The following is a 20,737-nucleotide window of genomic DNA, read 5'->3' as shown; positions in this document are numbered from 1 at the left end:
TCATAAAAATACTCCAATTGTTCCTTATTTGTGATGAATCTAGGAATTCATTGCAAAAATAAGGCTAAGCTTTTTGACTTTTTAAAGCAGCAATTTTGATGAGGATTTCACTTCACCACGTTCCCAGGCATGAAATCTTGGCTCCACTGAAGTCAACGGGAATTTCACCCAGCTTTTGCACTGTATGTGAAGAGGTGAAAGGCCACAAGTGAGCCGCGGAGCCAAACCACATAGACCGTTTGGAAGAAGCCATGCATATTTTATTGCAAAATGAGCAGAAACCTCTTAGAGCTTGCACATGTGTCAAAATATATTACAGCACTTTGCAGCCAGCAAGGCGTCACGAATCAAGCACGAGCAAGAAATAGGCAATAAATGACTTAATGAACTAGAGGCTTTACCTGGTAGTGTTGATTCTGAATCAGGTTGTCAGCGTGCCGTTCCTGCAATTAAATAGGTACAAGTATATTACATGGGGATCAGTCACGTCTCCATGTCTCCTGCTGGCTCGCTGGAAGCTGTGGCCCAGCAGTAGCCCACTACTAAAAGCAAAGGGATACTGGAATCTGTGAGCCTGAATTAATAAATAATACTCTGGGCAAATGAAATACTCAAATATAAGGCTCCTTACTGTGAATGTTTTTAGGTTTTCATGCCTCTTCTGTTCATCCTCAGAGTCCATGTCTGGGCACAGTTGCTTGTGGATCCACTTGCAAAGGTACCAGATTGACTTGGGACTTGGGATAATATTAAATGGAGGTGGCAGAGTGCCACCTTCATCAAAGTAACTCATCCACAGCTTTGTCCGGGCAAACTTCCACTCAATGTCCGCGTGGTCCTGGGAAAGATGGAAACAAAATGGTACTAGCTTCAGGCAAGCTGCATTAGAGGGCACATTGACACCCACTGGATATGTATCAGCTTAGAGGTTGAGTCCTGTGAGAAGATATCTGTATTAATTCACAGGTGCTAAAGGGGGTCTCACATGATGAATGAGAGACAACTTCAGTTCCTCTATAGCCCTTGTCCATGTACATACAAAATTGGCATGAAATGTAGCACAATACAGAAAAAGGCCGCAACACCAACATTTAGTGAAAAGTTTCAGAGCAACAGCCGTGTTAGTCTGTATTTGCAAAAAGAAAAGGAGGTGCCACAAGTACTCCTTTTCTTTTTAGTGAAAAGTGTTTCCCATGTCAAAACCTGGGTTCGTCATTTAAGATTTGTCCTGCCACTATTAATGGTTTCATTGACACCTAAAGCTGAGCAAGGAAAGCCATTCCTTAGGCTGAGTTAGCACCAGTGAAGTCATCAACTATGAGAGGAGAAAAAAGAATTTTTCAACTCTTCTTTTCAAATATCATTGGTTTTTCTTTCCTTGTCTGCAGGTGTATTCAGATACTTCTCTGGGAAAGGATCTTAAGTAGTTGTGTTTTGTTTTTAAAGCTACTCTTATTTTAGCTCTTATAAATTTTAGATAAAATAAAATCAATCTTGATAAAAAGGATACATTTTATTCTGCACTAGAATTGAAACTTGGAGTCTGCATCATACTTATGCATGTTAAAAACACAATTAGATGCATTTTCCCTATTTTTCCATTTTCCTCCTCATTGGAATAGTTCACATGCATCTAGTGCATTACATCCAAAGACCTCAAAGCGCTCTACAAAGATGGGTAAGTTATTAGCCACGTTTTCCTGCTGCACAGAGATGTGACCTGACTGGCCCAAGGTCACAATCAAGAATCAGGGCCCCACTTTGCTGGGTACTGTATTAACACATAACACAAAGATGATTCCTGAGCCAAAGAGCTTAAAATCTAAGTCTGTGAAATGTCTATCCATAAAAGGAGTTTGGAAGCATTGTTTCCTGTCTATGGTAACAAATCTCACATTATCTGCAGAGAGACGTGTCTGACTTCAGACAGGATTTATAGACACCCTCCAGCTTTTCAAACTGATCATGTGCTATGTCTTTTGTATTTTAATTTTAAAAGTGTCACTGTTTCCGATGCTATGTAGAAATCATACTACTGGGCACAAAAGGAAGAAATTGCTTGAGTCCTTCGATCAGAACTGTACACAATACAGCTTACAACGTACTCTGAATTGCAATGGTGAGGATGTACATTATGTATTGTTATCCACACAGGGTACAGCACTGGGCTGAGAGCTGTGACACTGAAGCTGTTTGGCTGTTTAGCATTTTTAGCATGTTTAGCATGCCTGACATCAGGTGACAATATGGCCACAGTCACGCTGTGCTGGGAGGGGCAGCCATGGGATTTTCTGCTTGTGTAGCCATTCCCATTAAGGGCGGAGTCTGCAAACCCATCAGACTGACCACTGGAGGCAACGTGTAGGGTGAGGCAATGTGTTTGGTTGCATGTGAGCATGTTTGTAATAAGCATTAACTAACCGCAGCGATGCTGGCTAAGCTTCCACCTACACTATGAAAATGGGCACACTGGGTTCTTGGCTACATGGCATTGCCCTGACCTGGTTAAAATACAACCAGGTCTTGCCAGTTGAGATGGAACAGAACCATGTTTTGATCACATATCCACATCATGCTACTGCTCTGGACTTCAATAGGGCTGCAGCATAAATCAGGAACACGTTCAGTTCAGCCCACACAGGAAGCATGTCAGATCCGCACCACACTGCAGCAGGGGCGCTGAGAACCATTGAACCAAACTGCAAACCCCATATATGATGGAAACCACTTCAAGCCGGAGGTGCGGCAGCACCCCCAGCATCCCTATTTCCAGCAGCTATGCACTGTAGCCAGGTTTTCCGCAGTGGTAGCTTTCTAAACATAGGCAGGATCATAGAGGCAGTTTGCCTTGCCCTTTGGTCTATGTTACATTTTGGCCGGATCCTCTGGACAGGAGTAACAATAAGTAGCACAGACAGGCATTAAAAGAAACAGCATCTGAACTTACCAGACAGCTGGAGCCGAGATATATGCAGCCTCATGAAAGCTTTGTAGGCAGCCTTCTCCCAGGGAATCTACTGGAGCTGTGCAGGAGGGTTGCCAGAAGGCAACCATACCCACATAACCCTGGCTACTACAATAGCCAAGAAAGATTTCTCTTCCTCGCTGTCCAGAAGGGATACAATATCCGGAGCGCAGAGATGCTAGGAACAGCCGCCTGAGCAATGCTAAGCAATACTTTTAAATGGCTACCGTTTCCTGGGGAAATAAACTTTGCACCGTGTGAAGATGAATTTTAAACGCAAGACAAACTTTGGGAAAGGAAAGGCGGGAGAGACTCCTTTGCCCAGCCGCACACAGCTCAGCCTGACATCCCAAGTAGCACAGATACACTGCACCTTCAATGTGCAACATTTTGTTATATGTTTGCAAAACTTGCATGGTGATACATAATCCCCACCCCAGCAAAACTCAGCTAACCTTACACTTCTAAACGTACTAGACGTACACTTCTAAAATCATCCCAAGTGGTCTTTTATTAGCCTTTTTATCCATGCAGCTGATTCCAGGTAATTTAGGAAATATAGCAATGTGGTAGGATCCTAGAAGGATAAAGAGCTAGCAAGTCTTTATTTATTGTTGGACAACTGCTTTGCCCAGTGTTATACTTTAGTCCAGGCACTGAAGTGTTAGTTATTTCACAGAGCAGGCACATGGATGGAGTTGAAGTCCATGAAAGTTGCTGTTTTCCTGTGGACTAGAAGAGACCAAAGTGATATGTTGTTGCAACTGCTATTCTAATTTGCCTCTATGTTTTACCTAGTTCAGAGACAGGAATGGGAAAAGAGACTAGCTTCAGAGATACTAGAGAGCAGGCTTTCAGAAACTGCTGATCAATTTGTGCCCTGTAACAGAAGATTTGATAGCCCTTGTCTAGGTTATCCTAGTTTATGTCATTGCAATTTCTATTCTTATTCATGTGTCTAATTTTCTTCAGTGTCACTAAATTAGTTGTTTCAATAATGTTCTGCAGTTGCAAGTTGCACAGGTTAGTCATCTGTTGTACAGAGAAGTATTTCCTGATTCACAAACCCAAATCACTTTTTCTACAGCTTCTGGCTCTTCCCTTGTACTACTTTCTTGCTCCTTGTGGGACATTCTAATCTTCTGCCCACTGGTTCATCAGCATTCAAAATAAACACAAAAATGGCTAGAAGATGGGATCATTCTGCATTTTTGTTGTCCATTTTTAATGGTCTTCTGTATAGTCTGAATATGACCTTTGAATTTATATGTAACTTAAGTGTTTACATTCCATCCAGGGATTGGCAGAGAGCTCTCTCTTTCACTCTCTCTCTCTCTCTCTCACACACACACACACACAGATCAAAGATCACAATTGCCTGCTGTGGCTTGCAAGGTCTGTTAGTAGCAGAGCGTGGCCAGCTGTGTGAATGGGTGGTACATAATTTCCTCCAGCATGTTATAAAAAGGCGGTACGCTGGCTGGAGGAGCTAGTTGGTAGTGGGAGATAAGTGGTTGCTGCAGGAAAGAGTTATTAGGAAGGAGGCAAACTGCTAGTTTTTTGTTGTTGTTTTGTTGAAGGTGGGGGTATTTAACCAAACTGACATTGTGTCTGAATTAAGCCTTTTTGATTTCTCTATTTCAGACCAGAATAGGGCCTGGGGTGTGTGGGGGTGTATGTGTGTGCAGGGTGTGGTGTGGGTGTAAAGTTTTGGGGTAATTTTGCATGGCCCCTGTAAAGCTAAATGCACTCATCTCTTGGGCTTGGAGAACCCTGGTCCCAAATCCATTGGAGCTTCACCTGATTTGTCACACACATGCAAGTCTAGTAGGATTTCTTTTAAAAAGACAAACAACTTGCTAAAATCTGACCCAGATTACTCAATCGTGTCCTCATTTGCTGCTGTGAATTCCCCGGAGATTCCAAATCAGGCTTGTTTCAGTTATTTGCACAGCTGTTTTGAGAACCTGAATGATGAGGGCAAACCTATTTTGGGGGTAGTTTTACACTGGGAATGTGCAATGGAAAGGCTATTTAGTTTTACTGAGAACATTTGTGTGTGCCAGGGAACTACCCTTTCCTCATAGAACTCATAGAATATCAGGGTTGGAAGGGACCCCTGAAGGTCATCTAGTCCAACCCCCTGCTCGAAACAGGACCTATTCCCAGTTAAATCATCCCAGCCAGGGCTTTGTCAAGCCTGACCTTAAAAACCTCTAAGGAAGGAGATTCTACCACCTCCCTAGGTAACGCATTCCAGTGTTTCACCACCCTCTTAGTGAAAAAGTTTTTCCTAATATCCAATCTAAACCTCCCCCACTGCAACTTGAGACCATTACTCCTCGTTCTGTCATCTGCTACCATTGAGAACAGTCTAGAGCCATCCTCTTTGGAACCCCCTTTCAGGTAGTTGAAAGCAGCTATCAAATCCCCCCTCATTCTTCTCTTCTGCAGGCTAAACAATCCCAGCTCCCTCAGCCTCTCCTCAGAAGTCATGTGTTCTAGACCCCTAATCATTTTTGTTGCCCTTCGCTGGACTCTCTCCAATTTATCCACATCCTTCTTGTAGTGTGGGGCCCAAAACTGGACACAGTACTCCAGATGAGGCCTCACCAATGTCGAATAGAGGGGAACGATCACGTCCCTCGATCTGCTCGCTATGCCCCTACTTATACATCCCAAAATGCCATTGGCCTTCTTGGCAACAAGGGCACATTGCTGACTCATATCCAGCTTCTCGTCCACTGTCACCCCTAGGTCCTTTTCCGCAGAACTGCTGCCTAGCCATTCGGTCCCTAGTCTGTAGCGGTGCATGGGATTCTTCCATCCTAAGTGCAGGACCCTGCACTTATCCTTATTGAACCTCATCAGATTTCTTTTGGCCCAATCCTCCAATTTGTCTAGGTCCTTCTGTATCCTATCCCTCCCCTCCAGCGTATCTACCACTCCTCCCAGTTTAGTATCATCCGCAAATTTGCTGAGAGTGCAATCCACACCATCCTCCAGATCATTTATGAAGATATTGAACAAAACCGGCCCCAGGACCGACCCTTGGGGCACTCCACTTGATACCGGCTGCCAACTAGACATGGAGCCATTGATCACTACCCGTTGAGCCCGACAATCTAGCCAGCTTTCTACCCACCTTATAGTGCATTCATCCAGCCCATACTTCCTTAACTTGCTGACAAGAATACTGTGGGAGACCGTGTCAAAAGCTTTGCTAAAGTCAAGAAACAATACATCCACTGCTTTCCCTTCATCCACAGAACCAGTAATCTCATCATAAAAGGCGATTAGATTAGTCAGGCATGACCTTCCCTTGGTGAATCCATGCTGGCTGTTCCTGATCACTTTCCTCTCATGCAAGTGCTTCAGGATTGATTCTTTGAGGACCTGCTCCATGATTTTTCCAGGGACTGAGGTGAGGCTGACTGGCCTCCTTCACATCCCTCCTTAGAACACAGGCCAGAGGCAAAATTGTTCAGTGATCACCCACCACAAAGCAAAGTGTTTTTTAAAAAGTAATCTGTCCTGCTCTGAGTTTTGTGCTTCCCTGATCACTCGGTGCATTATAGGCCAAACTCATTCCTGCAGCTGCAGCATCAATGCAGCTACCCCAGGGATGAACATGGCCCCGTGTATTCGACTTTGTGGTCAGCTCAGCTTTGAGTGTGAATTCCTCAGGGAAGGGACTGTAGCTTTCTGTGTGTTGCACCGGGCTCAGACCACAATGGGCATTTAACAAGTAATAAAAAACCCCTAATACGACTAGTTGATAGCATTTCTTTGAGATGTGTGTTTATGTGAGGGAGAAGAGTGCTGCCGTTTCACAGAGGAATATTAAAAGAGAGCAAATTGAATAAAATGTCGCTCTCGGTAGCATCAGTCATATTCCAGGTATCGCAACAAACCACTTAATGCAACCTGTGGTGACTGTAGATAACAGGAGTATTCTGTATTTAGCACTGACAGCTCATCCAAGCTCTGGCATTGTCAGGGCCGCCCAGAGGATTCAGGGGGCCTGGGGTCTTCGGCGGCAGGGGTCCTTCCGCTCCGGGTCTTCAGGGCACTTCGCTGAAGACATGGAGCGGAAGGACCCCCCGCCGCCGAATTGCCACCGAAGACCCGGAGCAGAAGAAGCGGCTCCAGGTGTGTTCGGCTGCACTGAAGGACCCGCCACCGAAAATTCTAGTGGGGGCCCCTGAAAACTCTCGTGGGGGCCCCTGCGGGGCCTGGGGCAAATTGCCCCACTTGCCCGCCCCTCTGGGCGGCCCTGGGCATTGTCCCCACTTCTACTGAGAGAGAGAGAGAGGGGAGGTTGGCCAGAATATGAAGCTTATCCCCTAATCTTTCATCACAGCCAGGCAGAGCAGAGAACTGACCATGTTGGGCCACGTTCATCAGGCACCACTCTAGTGGAGGTACTGCACCTCCCCCACATCACACGGCAATCTCAGCCTGGGCTAGGAGCTCAGCTCATGCTGGGACCCAGGCCACGCTCACCCCCATGTGGACATCCTACTCACTGGGCTGGGCGGACTCTGATTTCCAGCTCCTTCGTCATCTTTAGATGACTGCTCTTTCAACAACACTGATCATTTTCCTATGAAAATCCATCCACTAGTTCCACATGCGCTCTGCAACATGCCCTTGTTGCCATGGCAATTCTGTGTTCATATCAAGATTAGATTTCACTGCCCTTTCTGTAGGTTCCACGTCCGGGCCACTTCCCCCGTCCTCCCTCCCGGTTATCACTCACCGTTGTAGCCTTAGCACATTTTAGCTCTTCCGGCTGAGTCAAAACCGCTTAGCCCAGTCAGCCCCCAAAAACACAGGGCAAGGCACCCAGATTTCTTTTTCTTCCAAAGAAATCTTATCAGTATCCATTGCAATGAGGCTACACAGTAGTGTCTGCATAATCGTTTGGCAAATCCCTGCCAGTTGAAGGGATAATTAATCTTGCCCAGAGATCCCCATGTGGAATTGCTGCAACCATCTCATTTTTGTGGCCATGAGGATTTTCTAATTCAATAGCAGTGCTGGATTCGCAGATGTGCCAGATCTGAAATAATTACCTACTACACTAATTATCCAGCATAATTCAAGCACTAATCTCAAGCTTTATCGCTGGGTAGAAAACCTGTTATTTACATTTTTAAAAATGTTTTATAAAGATTCCCATTACCATCTCCCCTCCCCAGCCACATGGTTTGAATCATGCTTTGCCAAATGATTGGTCTGATCCTTAGCTGGTACAAATTTGGCATTGATCCATCAATGGAAGTCTGTCTTATCTAGCTATCTTAAGTGGCCCCATTAACATGCTATCTGAGCACCTCACAAACTTTCAGGTATTTATCATCACAACTCTTCTGGGAGGTAGGAAAGTGCCTTTATTTCCATGTTACAGATGAGGCCCAGATCCACAAAGGCATCTAAACTCCAGATTTGGTTACCTACGTCCCACGTTTGGCTCCACTGCAATCCACAAAACTCCCACTAAACCCTATAGGTGCTGACTCACTTGGTGCCTATGTTTTCAAGGCAGAAGTTCCCTAGGTGCCTCTGGGCATGTGGACAGCTGCTGCACTCTAGGCGTCTGGACACCTGTCTCCCACCTAAGCCTGGGGCGGCAGGTGCCCATTCATGGATCACTAAGCAGATATAGATACCTAAGTCCAGGCCATAGGGAGGCACCTATCCCTGACATACACCCCCTGTCATTGGCAGCTCCCATTGGCTAGTTTAGGTGGCTCCCCGCCTAGCATGCTGGCTAACACACCTATCTCTCTCCTTTCATTGTATAACGAGACTAGATGCCTAACTCGGGCTTTGTCAATCTCAGCAGCGTTCCTGTGAGTTTCTAGGTGCTGCAATGCTGAGTGTTGCAAGACCTAGGCCCCTTTGTGGATGTGGACCAAAGAAACCAAGTGACTTGCGCAGGGTTGCCCCAGTTTCCCAAGTTCCAGGCTAGTGGCCTAATCACAGCACCACCTTCCCTCTAGAGCGATTCCAAATGTACACCCGCTGAAGATCTTGTAGGACTAGGTCAAATTTACACCCGCTGAAGATCTGGTGGGACTAGATCAAGTCAGGCTACGTCAGCACATTGCGTCACGTCATGTCATTTCACTCGTCAAGATGAAACAAATGAGCCTGTGGCAGCATGTCAGGACAACCCATCAGCTTCTCAGCACACGGGCCGTCAAGCACTCCGACATCTTCAAACTTAATTTTACTGTACATACAACAATGAATCCCCACGAACTTCATCCGCTCCCTGCTAGGCTGAGGTGCATGAGTGTCATTGCTCCCATTTTTCTGACAAGGGGAAGAAAATGTGTTCCAAGAACACGCACCTTTCTGCAGAAAAGGAGAGAGATCGTTATTAATCTAGCCTCTTCCTGTTCGGCCCCAAAAGGCTCTGTGTGCTGCTCCCATATGTTGTTATACAGCAGCAGCTAGTGGGCTAAGTTGGAATCAGGCTGTTGCCTGGCAGGGATAGCTGTCTGCTTGTGACAACACCCTTTGCTTGAGTATATCACAGGGAAGGTGCAAGGTGGTTCCCCTTTCCCACAGGGGCCATTAGCAATTACAATTCCTGCACCCTGAGTGTAGAGGGACTGCTCTCTGCTAGTGCCCCAAGAAGCACCAGACTCCTCAACAGGTCACTGAGAAGGTGTGGCATCACACAACCACCAACACAGGTCTGAGTCTACTAGACCCAATCCAGCCCTCAGTTCGGGGGACAGAAATAGCACTGCTCGTGTGTTAAGCTGCCTAGTCATAAAATAAAATGGAAGCCATCTTCAGTATAAGTCCTACATTTGAAGGTACCTAAAATTCTGCCAAGGATTTAGCATGAGTCTAATTGCAGCTTATTATTAACTACATGTCTGCCTCAGTCATACATCACTGCCTGGAAAGGCAATTGTTGCTATGAACATGTCCATCAATTATCAATATTTATTGCAAGTGCCTTGGGGGATTACAGTGCCACGCACAAAGTCGGTGCCCAGTAATTAAGAAGAAGAACTAAGTTTTTCTGTTTCACTGATCAGTCTTTCATAGAAATGGATGTGTCCATTTGGCAAGTCGGCTGATTTTGCCAACTTAAGGGAAGCGTTTGGTGTATGTTTGGAAAATGCACACTCCAGCATCTCTGCTATTTATATCTCCCGCGGATAGGATATAGTTGGTAATTAAAATCTTTGTTATAGCTTACACTGCAGTACATTCCACAAGGTATCTGGGTTATACACGCTAATTACCTCTCATCTCCCAGTAGCATATCTAATGGAAACAATGACAGCTAATGAGGAGACCTGGGACTATAATATTTGGGGAAAATATAGAACCATGTTTCATGCTGTCCTTTGTCCTGTTAGATTATTTTGGGCTGACAAGTGAGATGCATGTGACACAGCTCTTCTCTTTTCCTCACTACTGTTCCAACAAGCTCAGTTTTGGTTTGAATGCCCACATAAATCAGAGCAGTATGAAGGTGATCAAGCCAAAAAGCCCCCTGAAAAACACCAAGAACGGGAACGATATCAACAAAGGCTTTGTTAACCCTGCTTCCCATTGTCTCTCCTGTAGCACAGTCTGAAAAGAGCCTTTTCTGCATACCAGCTAGGCTGATAGCATTACCGACACAAATACATGTTCCCTCACCACCTGCTGCTGGGGCAGACTCAGTCAGCCACACCAATCAGCAGCAAGCCACTGAAGAGCTGTGGCGCTCCACCTACCGACACGAGCGCTGCTGACTGTATTACGTGCAGGGTAAAAAGGAATCTGCGATGCTTCAGTTCTCCGCGCGCTCCCCCACCCGTACATAAAACCTTGCCTTTGCTTCAGGTACATAGTGTGGTGGATTTGGGTCTTAATGATCCAGTGGTGAAGAAAGCTGATTCATTTTGCTGTTGAGCAGATGGGCCTCAGAAGCAAGGGGGGGATAAAAACCACATCTTTTCCACTAAGAAAAGGAGGACTTGTGGCACCTTAGAGACTAACCAATTTATTTGAGCATGAGCTTTCGTGAGCTACAGCTCACTTCATCGGGTGCATTCAGTGGAAAATACAGTGGGGAGATTTATATACACAGAGAACATGAAACAATGGGTGTTACCATACACACTGTAACCAGAGTGATCAGGTAAGGTGAGCTATTACCAGCAGGAGAGCGGGGGGGAAAAAACCTTTTGTAGTGATAATCAAGGTGGCCTAGGATCCAATTGTGGCCTATTATTAAGGCAAAAGACATTCTGAAAATTGGAATTCCAGTTTCCAGCACTCCTAAGATTCAAGGGTATTTTGGGTCTCAGGTTTTGGTTCAGCTTGTTATAAAGGTAGTGGCCATTTGCAATGTTTAGATCTGGATTCTGATTATGAATAACCCCAAAGTACATTTGAGGTTTTTTGCCATCAACTTCTACAGTTGGTAAATGTTTACTAGTAGATTTTGTACTTGATCAACCAGAAAGGTAGGGATACAGTAACCTCCTTGTAAGCCTAACCGTGGGAGCTGTTTTCTCAAGTTGCTGGGATTTTCTTTACTCAAAGCAAAGAGATTCGGTATGAGATTTGTTACTCATCCAGCTACCTCTTCCCACTCCTCTCCCAGTCCTCCACTTCACTCCATGTTCCCTTTTTGGGATTTTATGACTTCATCTCCTCTCATCATCTCACTCCTCCCATACACTCCTACCCCATCCTGGCATTCCCATCCCAAATAATAAATAAGCAAACAAAATACATAATCATCAAAAAGCCTGAGTCATTAACCAAAACAAACACAGTGTTATTGCGGTAACCCATGTGCTATGATTCCCCTACATAAGAACGGCCACACTGAGTCAGACCAAAGATCCATCAAGCCCAGTATCCTGTCCTCTCACAGTGGCCAATGGCAGGTGCCCCAAAGGGAATGAACAGACAGGTAACCATCAAGTGATCCATGCCCTGTCACCCAATCCCAGCTTCTGGCAAATAGAGGCTAGGGACACCATTCCTGCCCATCCTGGCTAATAGCCATTGATGGACCTATCTTCCACTAATTAATCTAGCTCCCTTTTGAACCCCTTTATAGTATTGGCCTTCATAACACCCTCTGGCAAGGAGTTCCAGAGGTTGACAGTGCGTTGTGTGAAAAAATACTTTCTTGTGTTTGTTTTAAACCCTCCCTTCCAATTGCCTGTCTTCACTTGCCATAATTTGCCTATCTTTAGGTGGTAAGGTCACTGGGGCAGGACTGTGTCTCTGGTATATTTTGTAAAGTGCCTAGCACCAATGGGCACTCAATGCCTGCTTACTGACCTGCTTATTCATGGATTTAGGTGCCTAACTGTAAAGTCCGAAGTTTGAAAAATGTTAGCCTAAATGCCAGGATCATTTAAAAATACCTCCTTACGTCAAAGGAAAGGAGACTATTATAAATTAATAACTGATCAAATATGTTCTTTTCCTGACCTTTGAGCTGCAGATGTGGATTCAAGGCGTGGGAGTTGGAAAGCCTTTATTTTTCTACAAACTCTGATAATGGGGGCTGTAATGAAGGGGCTGACAGGGCCTTAACTATAGTGTGGCAACAACTTCATGCTGTAATCACATTAATCCAGACCAATATTTACACCAAAGAATTCTGTTTCATTAGACATTCTCCAGCTTGTTTTATTTAGCGGGGGCTATCCTGTTTTACCTTATTAACATTGATTTAGTTGATAGACTGCAGCATGTTGAAAAATGAGTCTTGAGAGATTTGGAATCCTTTAAAAAAAGCCATGTTTCTGAGGGCTCTTAATGCATCCGTTCGTACTGCCTCCTCATCAGCTGGGAATTTCCACCCCCTACCAAATCCCATTTGATTTCTTTTCCCCAGATAAAGCTCTTTTAATACATATTTTAGGAACATGTTGGAGTGAAAAGAAAGAAAACAGGCAGTAAGAGAAGCAGAGAGAGTATTTTTCCTCTACCTTTTAATTTTGTTGTTGTTACTCTTTTAACTAAAGGCTCTTTAACGCAGCAGCCTGAGATAACGGTAATTCAGCTTGTCAGGTCTGAATAAAGAACAGGAGATTGCGGCAGGTTGCAACCTCTGTGGTTCCATCTGGATATTTTGACTTCCATCATGTAGCTATAAGGAAACCTTGCTGCGCTGTAGGGGCACAGAGCCACAGACTTGTCATATGGGGCTCTGGCAGGCTGAATGCAACAGGGGAAAGAGAACCCATCAATATTGTACTTGTGAATTTCTCTTTATCAACAAAGCAAACTGGGAGTCATGGGTGGGTTTTGTGCTCATCCTGATCCTTAGCTTGCCATTTAACACTTTCGTTCCTCTCAACAAGACACCAGCTGGGTGGCGAGAATGCTACGAGGGGTTTGGCTTTGAGATAAAAAGCAACTGGAAGGATTTAACTGCCTGACTCTGCTGGGCCCTCTTAAAGGTATAAGCGTTTACAGGGTTGGGCCCTAGGATGGAAGCGTTCTATTTGCTAATTCTTGCAACAAAAGAAGAATGCAGCATCTGAAGTCAGAGCACATAAACTAGGTCCATCTGGAGGCCCGGCAACAGCAGATGAATATTAACAGTGTGATTCAAGTCCACTGGTGATATGTAATTAGGCCACAGCCAGTGAAAACACAAGCAGCTCTGCATCTTCAAACAAACACTTTAGCTTGCTAGCTAAAGGACAGTTAAACTCCCTGGCACTGCACAGATAGGCTCAGAGTCTAATTTTACACACGTCCTCCTGTCGCTGCATTGTGGAAGCACCACACACTTTTGTTGTGCCACACCTCCCTTCAGTTCCCCATGAAAGGCTTACAAGGTGTCCCCCACCAAGCCTCAAGTACTAGAGATACACTACTGGGCCCTGTGAATCATGCAGCTTCTCACAAGATGGGGATTACTGCTAAGGAAAACAAAGGCTCATCATCCAACTTTCCCTACATCTCTTGTACAGAGATGGGGCTACAATACAAACTTGATTATCCCAGTATCATAGGAGACATTTAACACACTCAGATAACTGGGAGAATTTTCAGTGTAGTGAACGGGCATCAGAGGACGTGACCCACTTTTGGATAACAGAGTAGCAGCTAACTGAGGTTTGGGTAATTGTAGCTAAAACGATTCCTGGGCTAAAAATGCACTTGTGCACAGAACACTGGAAGTTTGTTTGCAGATTGGAATTACATATACAATGGTATTTGCATGCCCGGATTCCCAAGATTCATGTGCACACTGGATGTTTTGGGTGCCCAGTTTGTGTGTGTTCTTTAAATGTGTAGGCCTTCGTATCTATAGAGTCTTACCATCATATTCATCTTATTTGAACTAAGACAGTGCAGGATTGAAGCCTAAGTCCACAAACTGTGTCAATTCCACTTTCTACATTATTGTGCATAATTATTAGCACAGCATCATAACGGAATACACTGCTCAACAAGGACAAAGTTACATGGTCTTTGCCCAGGGGATCTTATAATCTAAGTAAAATTAATGCAAAATAAAATTGGGGGACACATAATGATAAAAAAGAGACTGACAATTCATTTGCAGAGCAAAGCTAAAGGAGAGGTGTACACATCCCCCTTTAAAACTCAATTGCTTTGCTACTAGGCACATATGCTGCTTCAAGAATCACCTGTCCAAATCAGCATGTACAATAAGAGCATAACTTCATTTCCTGCTCTACCTGAAGGTATATAAACAAATGCAAGCTTTGATTTGTCCTAGATAACAAAGAGTAGATGGACCTGAACCAAAACCCCAGGTCCAAACACTTCCCCACTCTTTGAGGAAGCTTGGATACTGATCCAAACATCGCAGCTGACCTCACTTCTCTTACGGACTGATTCACAATCCCTAAACGCATCCTCATTCGGGGGTAGTTCAGATCCAGGTCTAGATCCAAGTTTTGTAGCTTGGATCATCTCCAGAAAAACCCATGAGAAGAATCAACAAAATTGACAAGTTTCTGGTCCCCTAGAATGCCAGAAAGAATATCTTGGCTTGAAGTAAAAACCTGGAAGTTCTTGTTATCTATTGAATGGTTACCAATACTAGCATTCAGTTATGCAGACTAGGCCATGGAGAATGAAATCTCATGTTTTGTGCCATTAACCATGTATTGCTGGGGTCAGAAAGGAGTCTTTCCCTCCTCCCCAAAAACAACCTTTCACAATTCACTAGGTGCATTATGGCAGTTTTACACCTTCCTTAGAAGCATCAAGTATTTGTCACTATTGGATTTGCTGAATGGATGGTCTGATTCTATGAGGTATAATGCATGTTGCATAAATGACTCTCAGAAAATGGGAGGCTGGTTTTATTTTTGGACTTTTGTATGGATGTTATTGACAGACTCATAGTGGACATTGAGAAGTATGCAACTATCTAAGATGAAAACTGTGGTATCTTGAGAAGTGTCTCAAAGAACTTGTTCCCGTACATACACCTGCATTCTTCAGAACCTATCACCCTCAAATTTCTTGGCATGACTCATACAAAGCCTCTCTGTGGCATCTTTATGTCTTCTTGGGAGAAGCTGCAATATGAGGCAGGCACACCTAGAAAACCGATTTTGAACTAACTTTAATACCAACAAGCAGGAAGATCAACATGCAAGAAGAACAGGAGTACTTGTGGCACCTTAGAGACTAACAAATTTATTAGCGCGTAAGCTTTCGTGGGCTACAGCCCACTTCATTGGATGCATAGAATGGAACATATAGTAAGAAGATATAGATATATATACATACAGATAAGTTGGAAGTTGCCATACAAACTGTGAGAGGCTAATGCAAGAAAACTCTCTAACTTGATACATGCCATTATTCATTCCAGTACATTCCAAACTCCTTTTCCCAACTCTAAGCAAATGTAAATTGACACAATGCAGCAATATCCACAATGCCTCACAGTCAAAATGATGCACCTAAGCAATATGCAGTTGATGTGAGCAGAGAAGGTTAAAGTTTTCATCAAGCTTGCAGGTAGCAAACCATTGTGACAAGAGGGTGACAAGTGAAATTCTGCTACGCATTACAGCAGGCAGTAGTTACAATTGTGGCACAGAAGGAGTTAAATTAATGCACAGAACCAGAAGAAGAGAAAGCCAGAGAGGTCAGAGGTAGGAGAACTTCTTGTGGGAAATCCACTGCTGTGCTGTAAGCAATGCAATAGATAGCTGAAAAATCTCTTAAATTTATGTGTGTCTTAATTACTATGCTGTCTGCTGCTGGCAAAGCAAGAAAACTCCATCTAAAATGCTCCTAGATTTGCAGTCAGAATTTCCTGGTAGTGTTAATTTATTTTTAACCACCCATATCAGCTGTCCTTGTTTACTACACAAAGTACCTATATTTTTAAGGAAAATATTTGCCATTTTGTCACCCTGTCTCTCCAATAACAATGTCCTAATCCAATGTATTCCAATCCAGAGTTAAAAAGTATGTTCCTATTTTTCCGCCCAATGTCCTAATTTGTATTGCTCAAGCATTGGCAGGTACATTTTTACAAGGTCAGCCAATCTGCTGTCAGTGATACACGTGCATTTGGCTGTGATTTTCAAGTGTAACAAACACTCGAGATGAGACAGCCAACCACTGCAATCCTCATTTTTGTGGGAAATATTTCTTAAATCTCCTATGACTTGATTATCTCTATGGGGGAATAATCATCTTCCATGTTAGCCTGCAAGAGCCCAGAGCACTGTCCCAAATGTATGCTGTGTATAGATATTAGCCACCTCTCAAAGGAGTGGAACACAACAGTTGCCTCGCAGAGCACCACAGCGCTACACAAAAGGAGGTGAGAGGAAACATCCTATCCAGGGAACAATGCAGGAGTGATTCACAAAGACTGGCTGCAAGAGGCCAGTTGAATTTGGCCTGGGTGCTGGAAAGAACGCTCCAATTCTTGCTAAAATTGCCATCGTTTATTAAATGACTATAAATGCTCAATATCCTATTTTACGAAACAGCCAGTAAACCCATGCTGGAGCGTTGGCTCAGTGCCACTGGCTGAATCACCAACACGACTTCTTACAGATTCCTAGATTTTTCTTGGAGGCTTCCCGTCCAAATACTAACCAGCCCAGAACAAGCTTAGCTCACAAGATCACAGCCCCAGGGTTTTCTGAGTGCAGACAAGTGATGGCTTCAGCTATTAAATTTCTCTTTCGCTCACGTTGCTTTTGCTGTCTACACAAGGTTCAGATAACTGTTGATATAGCTCCTGTGATGAACTCCCACGGGGTATCGCAAAACACCTAGAATCTGAGTCCATCTGGGCCATGATTTCACAAACCATGCTGAATGTTTACCCTTGCAAAATGCAGGTGCATCTTTGGTCCCATAAAAAACTACATGCCTGTGTATTAATTGGACCTCACATGACCTACAGATTTAGACTACAAGCATCAAGGTGCTTTGCAGAATTACCATCTATACATGCAGAAGGACTCCTTCACTTCAGACGCAACCAAGCGGTGACAATATGAGAAATAACTTATCACCTAAACTGACCTCATTACCCGCCCTGTTACTTTATGCCACTCATGAATGATGGAGCTACCTGGCCACCCCAGTCTCATGAAGATAAATTTCATTATCCTTCGACTTATCATTATGGCATATTCCTTCTGCATTCATAACTTGATGCTATTTCTGTCACTTCTGGATAGGAATTTAGATGAGGGAGCCAATAGTGCAAGACGTACAGTAGTGTTCTGTGCTGCTATATAGAACATTCGGATCTTCAGAAGTTGATGAGGCCCAGAAATTTATTGAAACGTAATGAGGTATTGGATTTTGTCTGCCTTCTTGGTTGTGAAGTGTAGTGACTCCCGTGATCAGATATTGACAACAGTTTGGCAAACTGGAAAAGCATGCAGGCTGTGCGGTGAAAAATCAGTATCTAAATGGCCACAGGGTGCTCCCCAGGAAATAGACAGTTATTGAAGTCTGAAATAGCTTGGTCCAAAAATCATAACATTCTTGCAGCTCAGTAGATTGAGAGTTCCCTTAAGCTGTGCAAAGGTTATGCCATGTGCTTGTCTTACTGCGTCTTCTGCAGTTATTCTACGGCTTATGTTGTACTTTTTCTAACAACCAGGAACTAAACCCTGTGGTTGGGAGCACTGACTGAAAGCAAGGAAGGCCTAGATTCTCCCTCTTCTAGCCTCACCGCAAAGGCAGATGCAGAGATGAAACACGCAGGGAAAGATCTATCATGGTGATATTGTTTGGTCTTTTGCTCCTCGGGCCTGCGAATGCTGTTGAGGCAGCTGCACACTCACGTGTGGGAGGCAGGGAGGGGAAGAAAGAGCTGACTGCGTGGCGGAGGGGCTCATTAACAAGTGGTGTGGATGAGAGCTGAATGGAACACTGTCCATTCCATCTCAGGAACACTGACATGCTAAGATGGACTCCCTCACCCGGTCGTTTTGCCAGTGTTCACTCTTCTGTGGGGACTTGACTGTGGCAGAAGGTTTTTCTCTGGTGTGCGTATAAAATGGACTCCACAACTCTCCAGGTCTCCTGATCCTCATGCTGCTGTTATCTAATATGCTTTATATCCCCAAGAAAGCTAGCATTAAGATAAGAAAAGCTGCCCAATTCAGCAACCAGCCCAAAAAGGGGAAGGGAGCTTTGTTTACTTTCTGTGAAGGCAGGGTAAGAAAATGAACCACAATCTTAAAACTTGACCAATATTAATTAATAGTGGTTAGGGAACATATTGATTCATATATAACCCTTAGAAGAGGTGGGGAAATTTTCTAGCCATGAGGAATGCTGTAAGCCACCAATGCAGAAATGCCAGCTTTAAGAATCGAGCTCTTTGCAGATTCAGTTTGTGCTGCATCAGGACAGCCTGTAGCTGATTATCTCTTGCCTTCCAGGCAAATGTCACTGTGCTGTATGGGAATTTCTGAATTAAATATTAGGTGACAAGGAAATCATCTACCATCGCCATCCGGTCACTGTCACAAGCTATGGTAGGAAGCGACCATTCCACTCAGTAACAGCTTGACACATTCGTCAGTGTGAATAGCTTATCTGAGCCCTTTGTCTGCTGATCTTGCACAGACAGACATAGATTTTGATGCAAAAGTTCACTGTTCATAAACACTTTATACCAACAATTTTCAGTGTATGGGTTGTTCAAACTGTGCACCTCACCTAACTGTTATTCCTTATTGATGGTGTATGCCTGGCTATCTAAATCATGTGGTGGTGCTTCTGGTTTTTGATAGGATGCCTTTAGACAGGAGAATAATGAATAGGAAATAACAACAGTGAACAGTAAATACCTTGGTTCTCATGACAATCTTTGGTTTGGGCTTTGCGTCATCCACAACCCTATATGAAGCCAGGTAAGGAAGAGGATTGGAAAAGCATGTCAAAGAGGCTGTCTGGGTTCCCCACATATCCCCCCAGAATCTGAAGGGTCAGCGCTGGTCAGAGAGGTAGTACAGAAAGCATGGACAAACGCTGAAAACATTTATGCCTGTGTAGTGATCTATTTTCCAAGTGGCTAGCAAGATTAAGGGTCCGAGTCTTTCCATAGGCTTTAATGTGAGTTAGATCCCAAGGGCAATGTAGTTCTGCCCTGGTGGCTAGAGGCTGTTTTCAACTTAGCTAGATAGTTGGGATTGGCATGAAGCTGCCGTTGAGTTTGGAACAGGAAGATGCAAGCAGACAAACATGGTCCAGATGCTTCCTCTCCTTGCCCTGTTTTGGGGAAGCACTGCTCCCATACACCTTCCCTCCTCTGGCTGGTAAGGTGAGAACTCACCAGCCAGGGAAGTCTGACGTGGGAGCAGGAGAAGCTGAGGTGAATTTCCTTTTTCTCTTTTTTGATTCTTCATCCTCGTCAAGAGTAAATAATGGCATTTATAGAAAGGACAGTGGGAAGCCCAACAAGGGATGAGTCAGACCTCTGTATCACTGGCCAGTTTGGGGGCACACATTTCTTTCATTTCAGATACTTTTTGACTTTTGTTCCCATTCCCAAATAACCCAACACGGCATCACCCCATAATGTCAAGATCCATGAAGCAGCCAAAATTGTCACACACACCTTCCGAATCTAACCTACTTTAAACACTATGTATACAAGATTTAGGCTCCCTTCAGGCTTATTTACTTTAGGGCCTTAATAAAATCTAGAATGATGCCTTCCCAGGATCACAGACTGAGGCGTTCTTTTTCCTCTCCACCTGCAGTGCCTAACTCCTCCTGCTCAAATACCCACTGTCATTCAGAGTCTAGTTTTCATAACATTGACAATAAGAAAAGGAGTACTTGTGACACCTTAGAGACTAACAAATTTATTTGAACATAAGCTTTCGTGAGCTACAGCTCACTTCATTGGATGCATGTAGTGGAAAATACAGTGGGGAGATTTTATATACACAGAGAACATCATTGTTTCATATTCTCTGTGTATATAAAATCTCCCCACTGTATTTTCCACTACATGCATCCAATGAAGTGAGCTGTAGCTCACGGAAGCTTATGCTCAAATAAATTTGTTAGTCTCTAAGGTGTCACGAGTACTTCTTTTCTTTTTGCGGATACAGACTAACACGACTGCTAATCTGAAACCAACATTGACAATGTGTCCCCAATTCTGCCTTTGGGTGTTCAAGTTGGCCCTTCGGTGCTTAAAATGAGGGTATGGTTTTAAAGACCAATCTGAACACTCAAATACAGAGTTGGTCAAGTCTGAAAGTGGACCCACAATGCCAGACATAA

At 44.1% G+C, this 20,737-nt stretch overlaps 1 protein-coding gene across 6 annotated transcripts in view; it reads right to left on the bottom strand.

The window, feature by feature from the left end:
• TRPC5 (transient receptor potential cation channel subfamily C member 5) overlaps nt 1–20,737 on the bottom strand; it is a 151,022-nt gene that overhangs the window by 8,454 nt on the left and 121,831 nt on the right. For all 6 annotated transcript variants that reach the window (XM_075132494.1, XM_048864316.2, XM_048864318.2 and 3 more), the window contains 2 exons: nt 632–838; nt 402–443 (listed from right to left, as the gene is read on the bottom strand). In XM_075132494.1, the coding sequence (XP_074988595.1) occupies nt 402–443; nt 632–838 (249 nt within the window). The remainder of the gene's footprint in view (nt 1–401; nt 444–631; nt 839–20,737) is intronic.

The sequence above is a fragment of the Caretta caretta genome, chromosome 9 (assembly GCF_965140235.1).
Source record: "Caretta caretta isolate rCarCar2 chromosome 9, rCarCar1.hap1, whole genome shotgun sequence".
NCBI lineage: Eukaryota > Metazoa > Chordata > Testudines > Cheloniidae > Caretta > Caretta caretta.
Note: the sequence above shows the minus strand (reverse complement) of the source record. Positions and strands in the feature narration are given on the sequence as shown.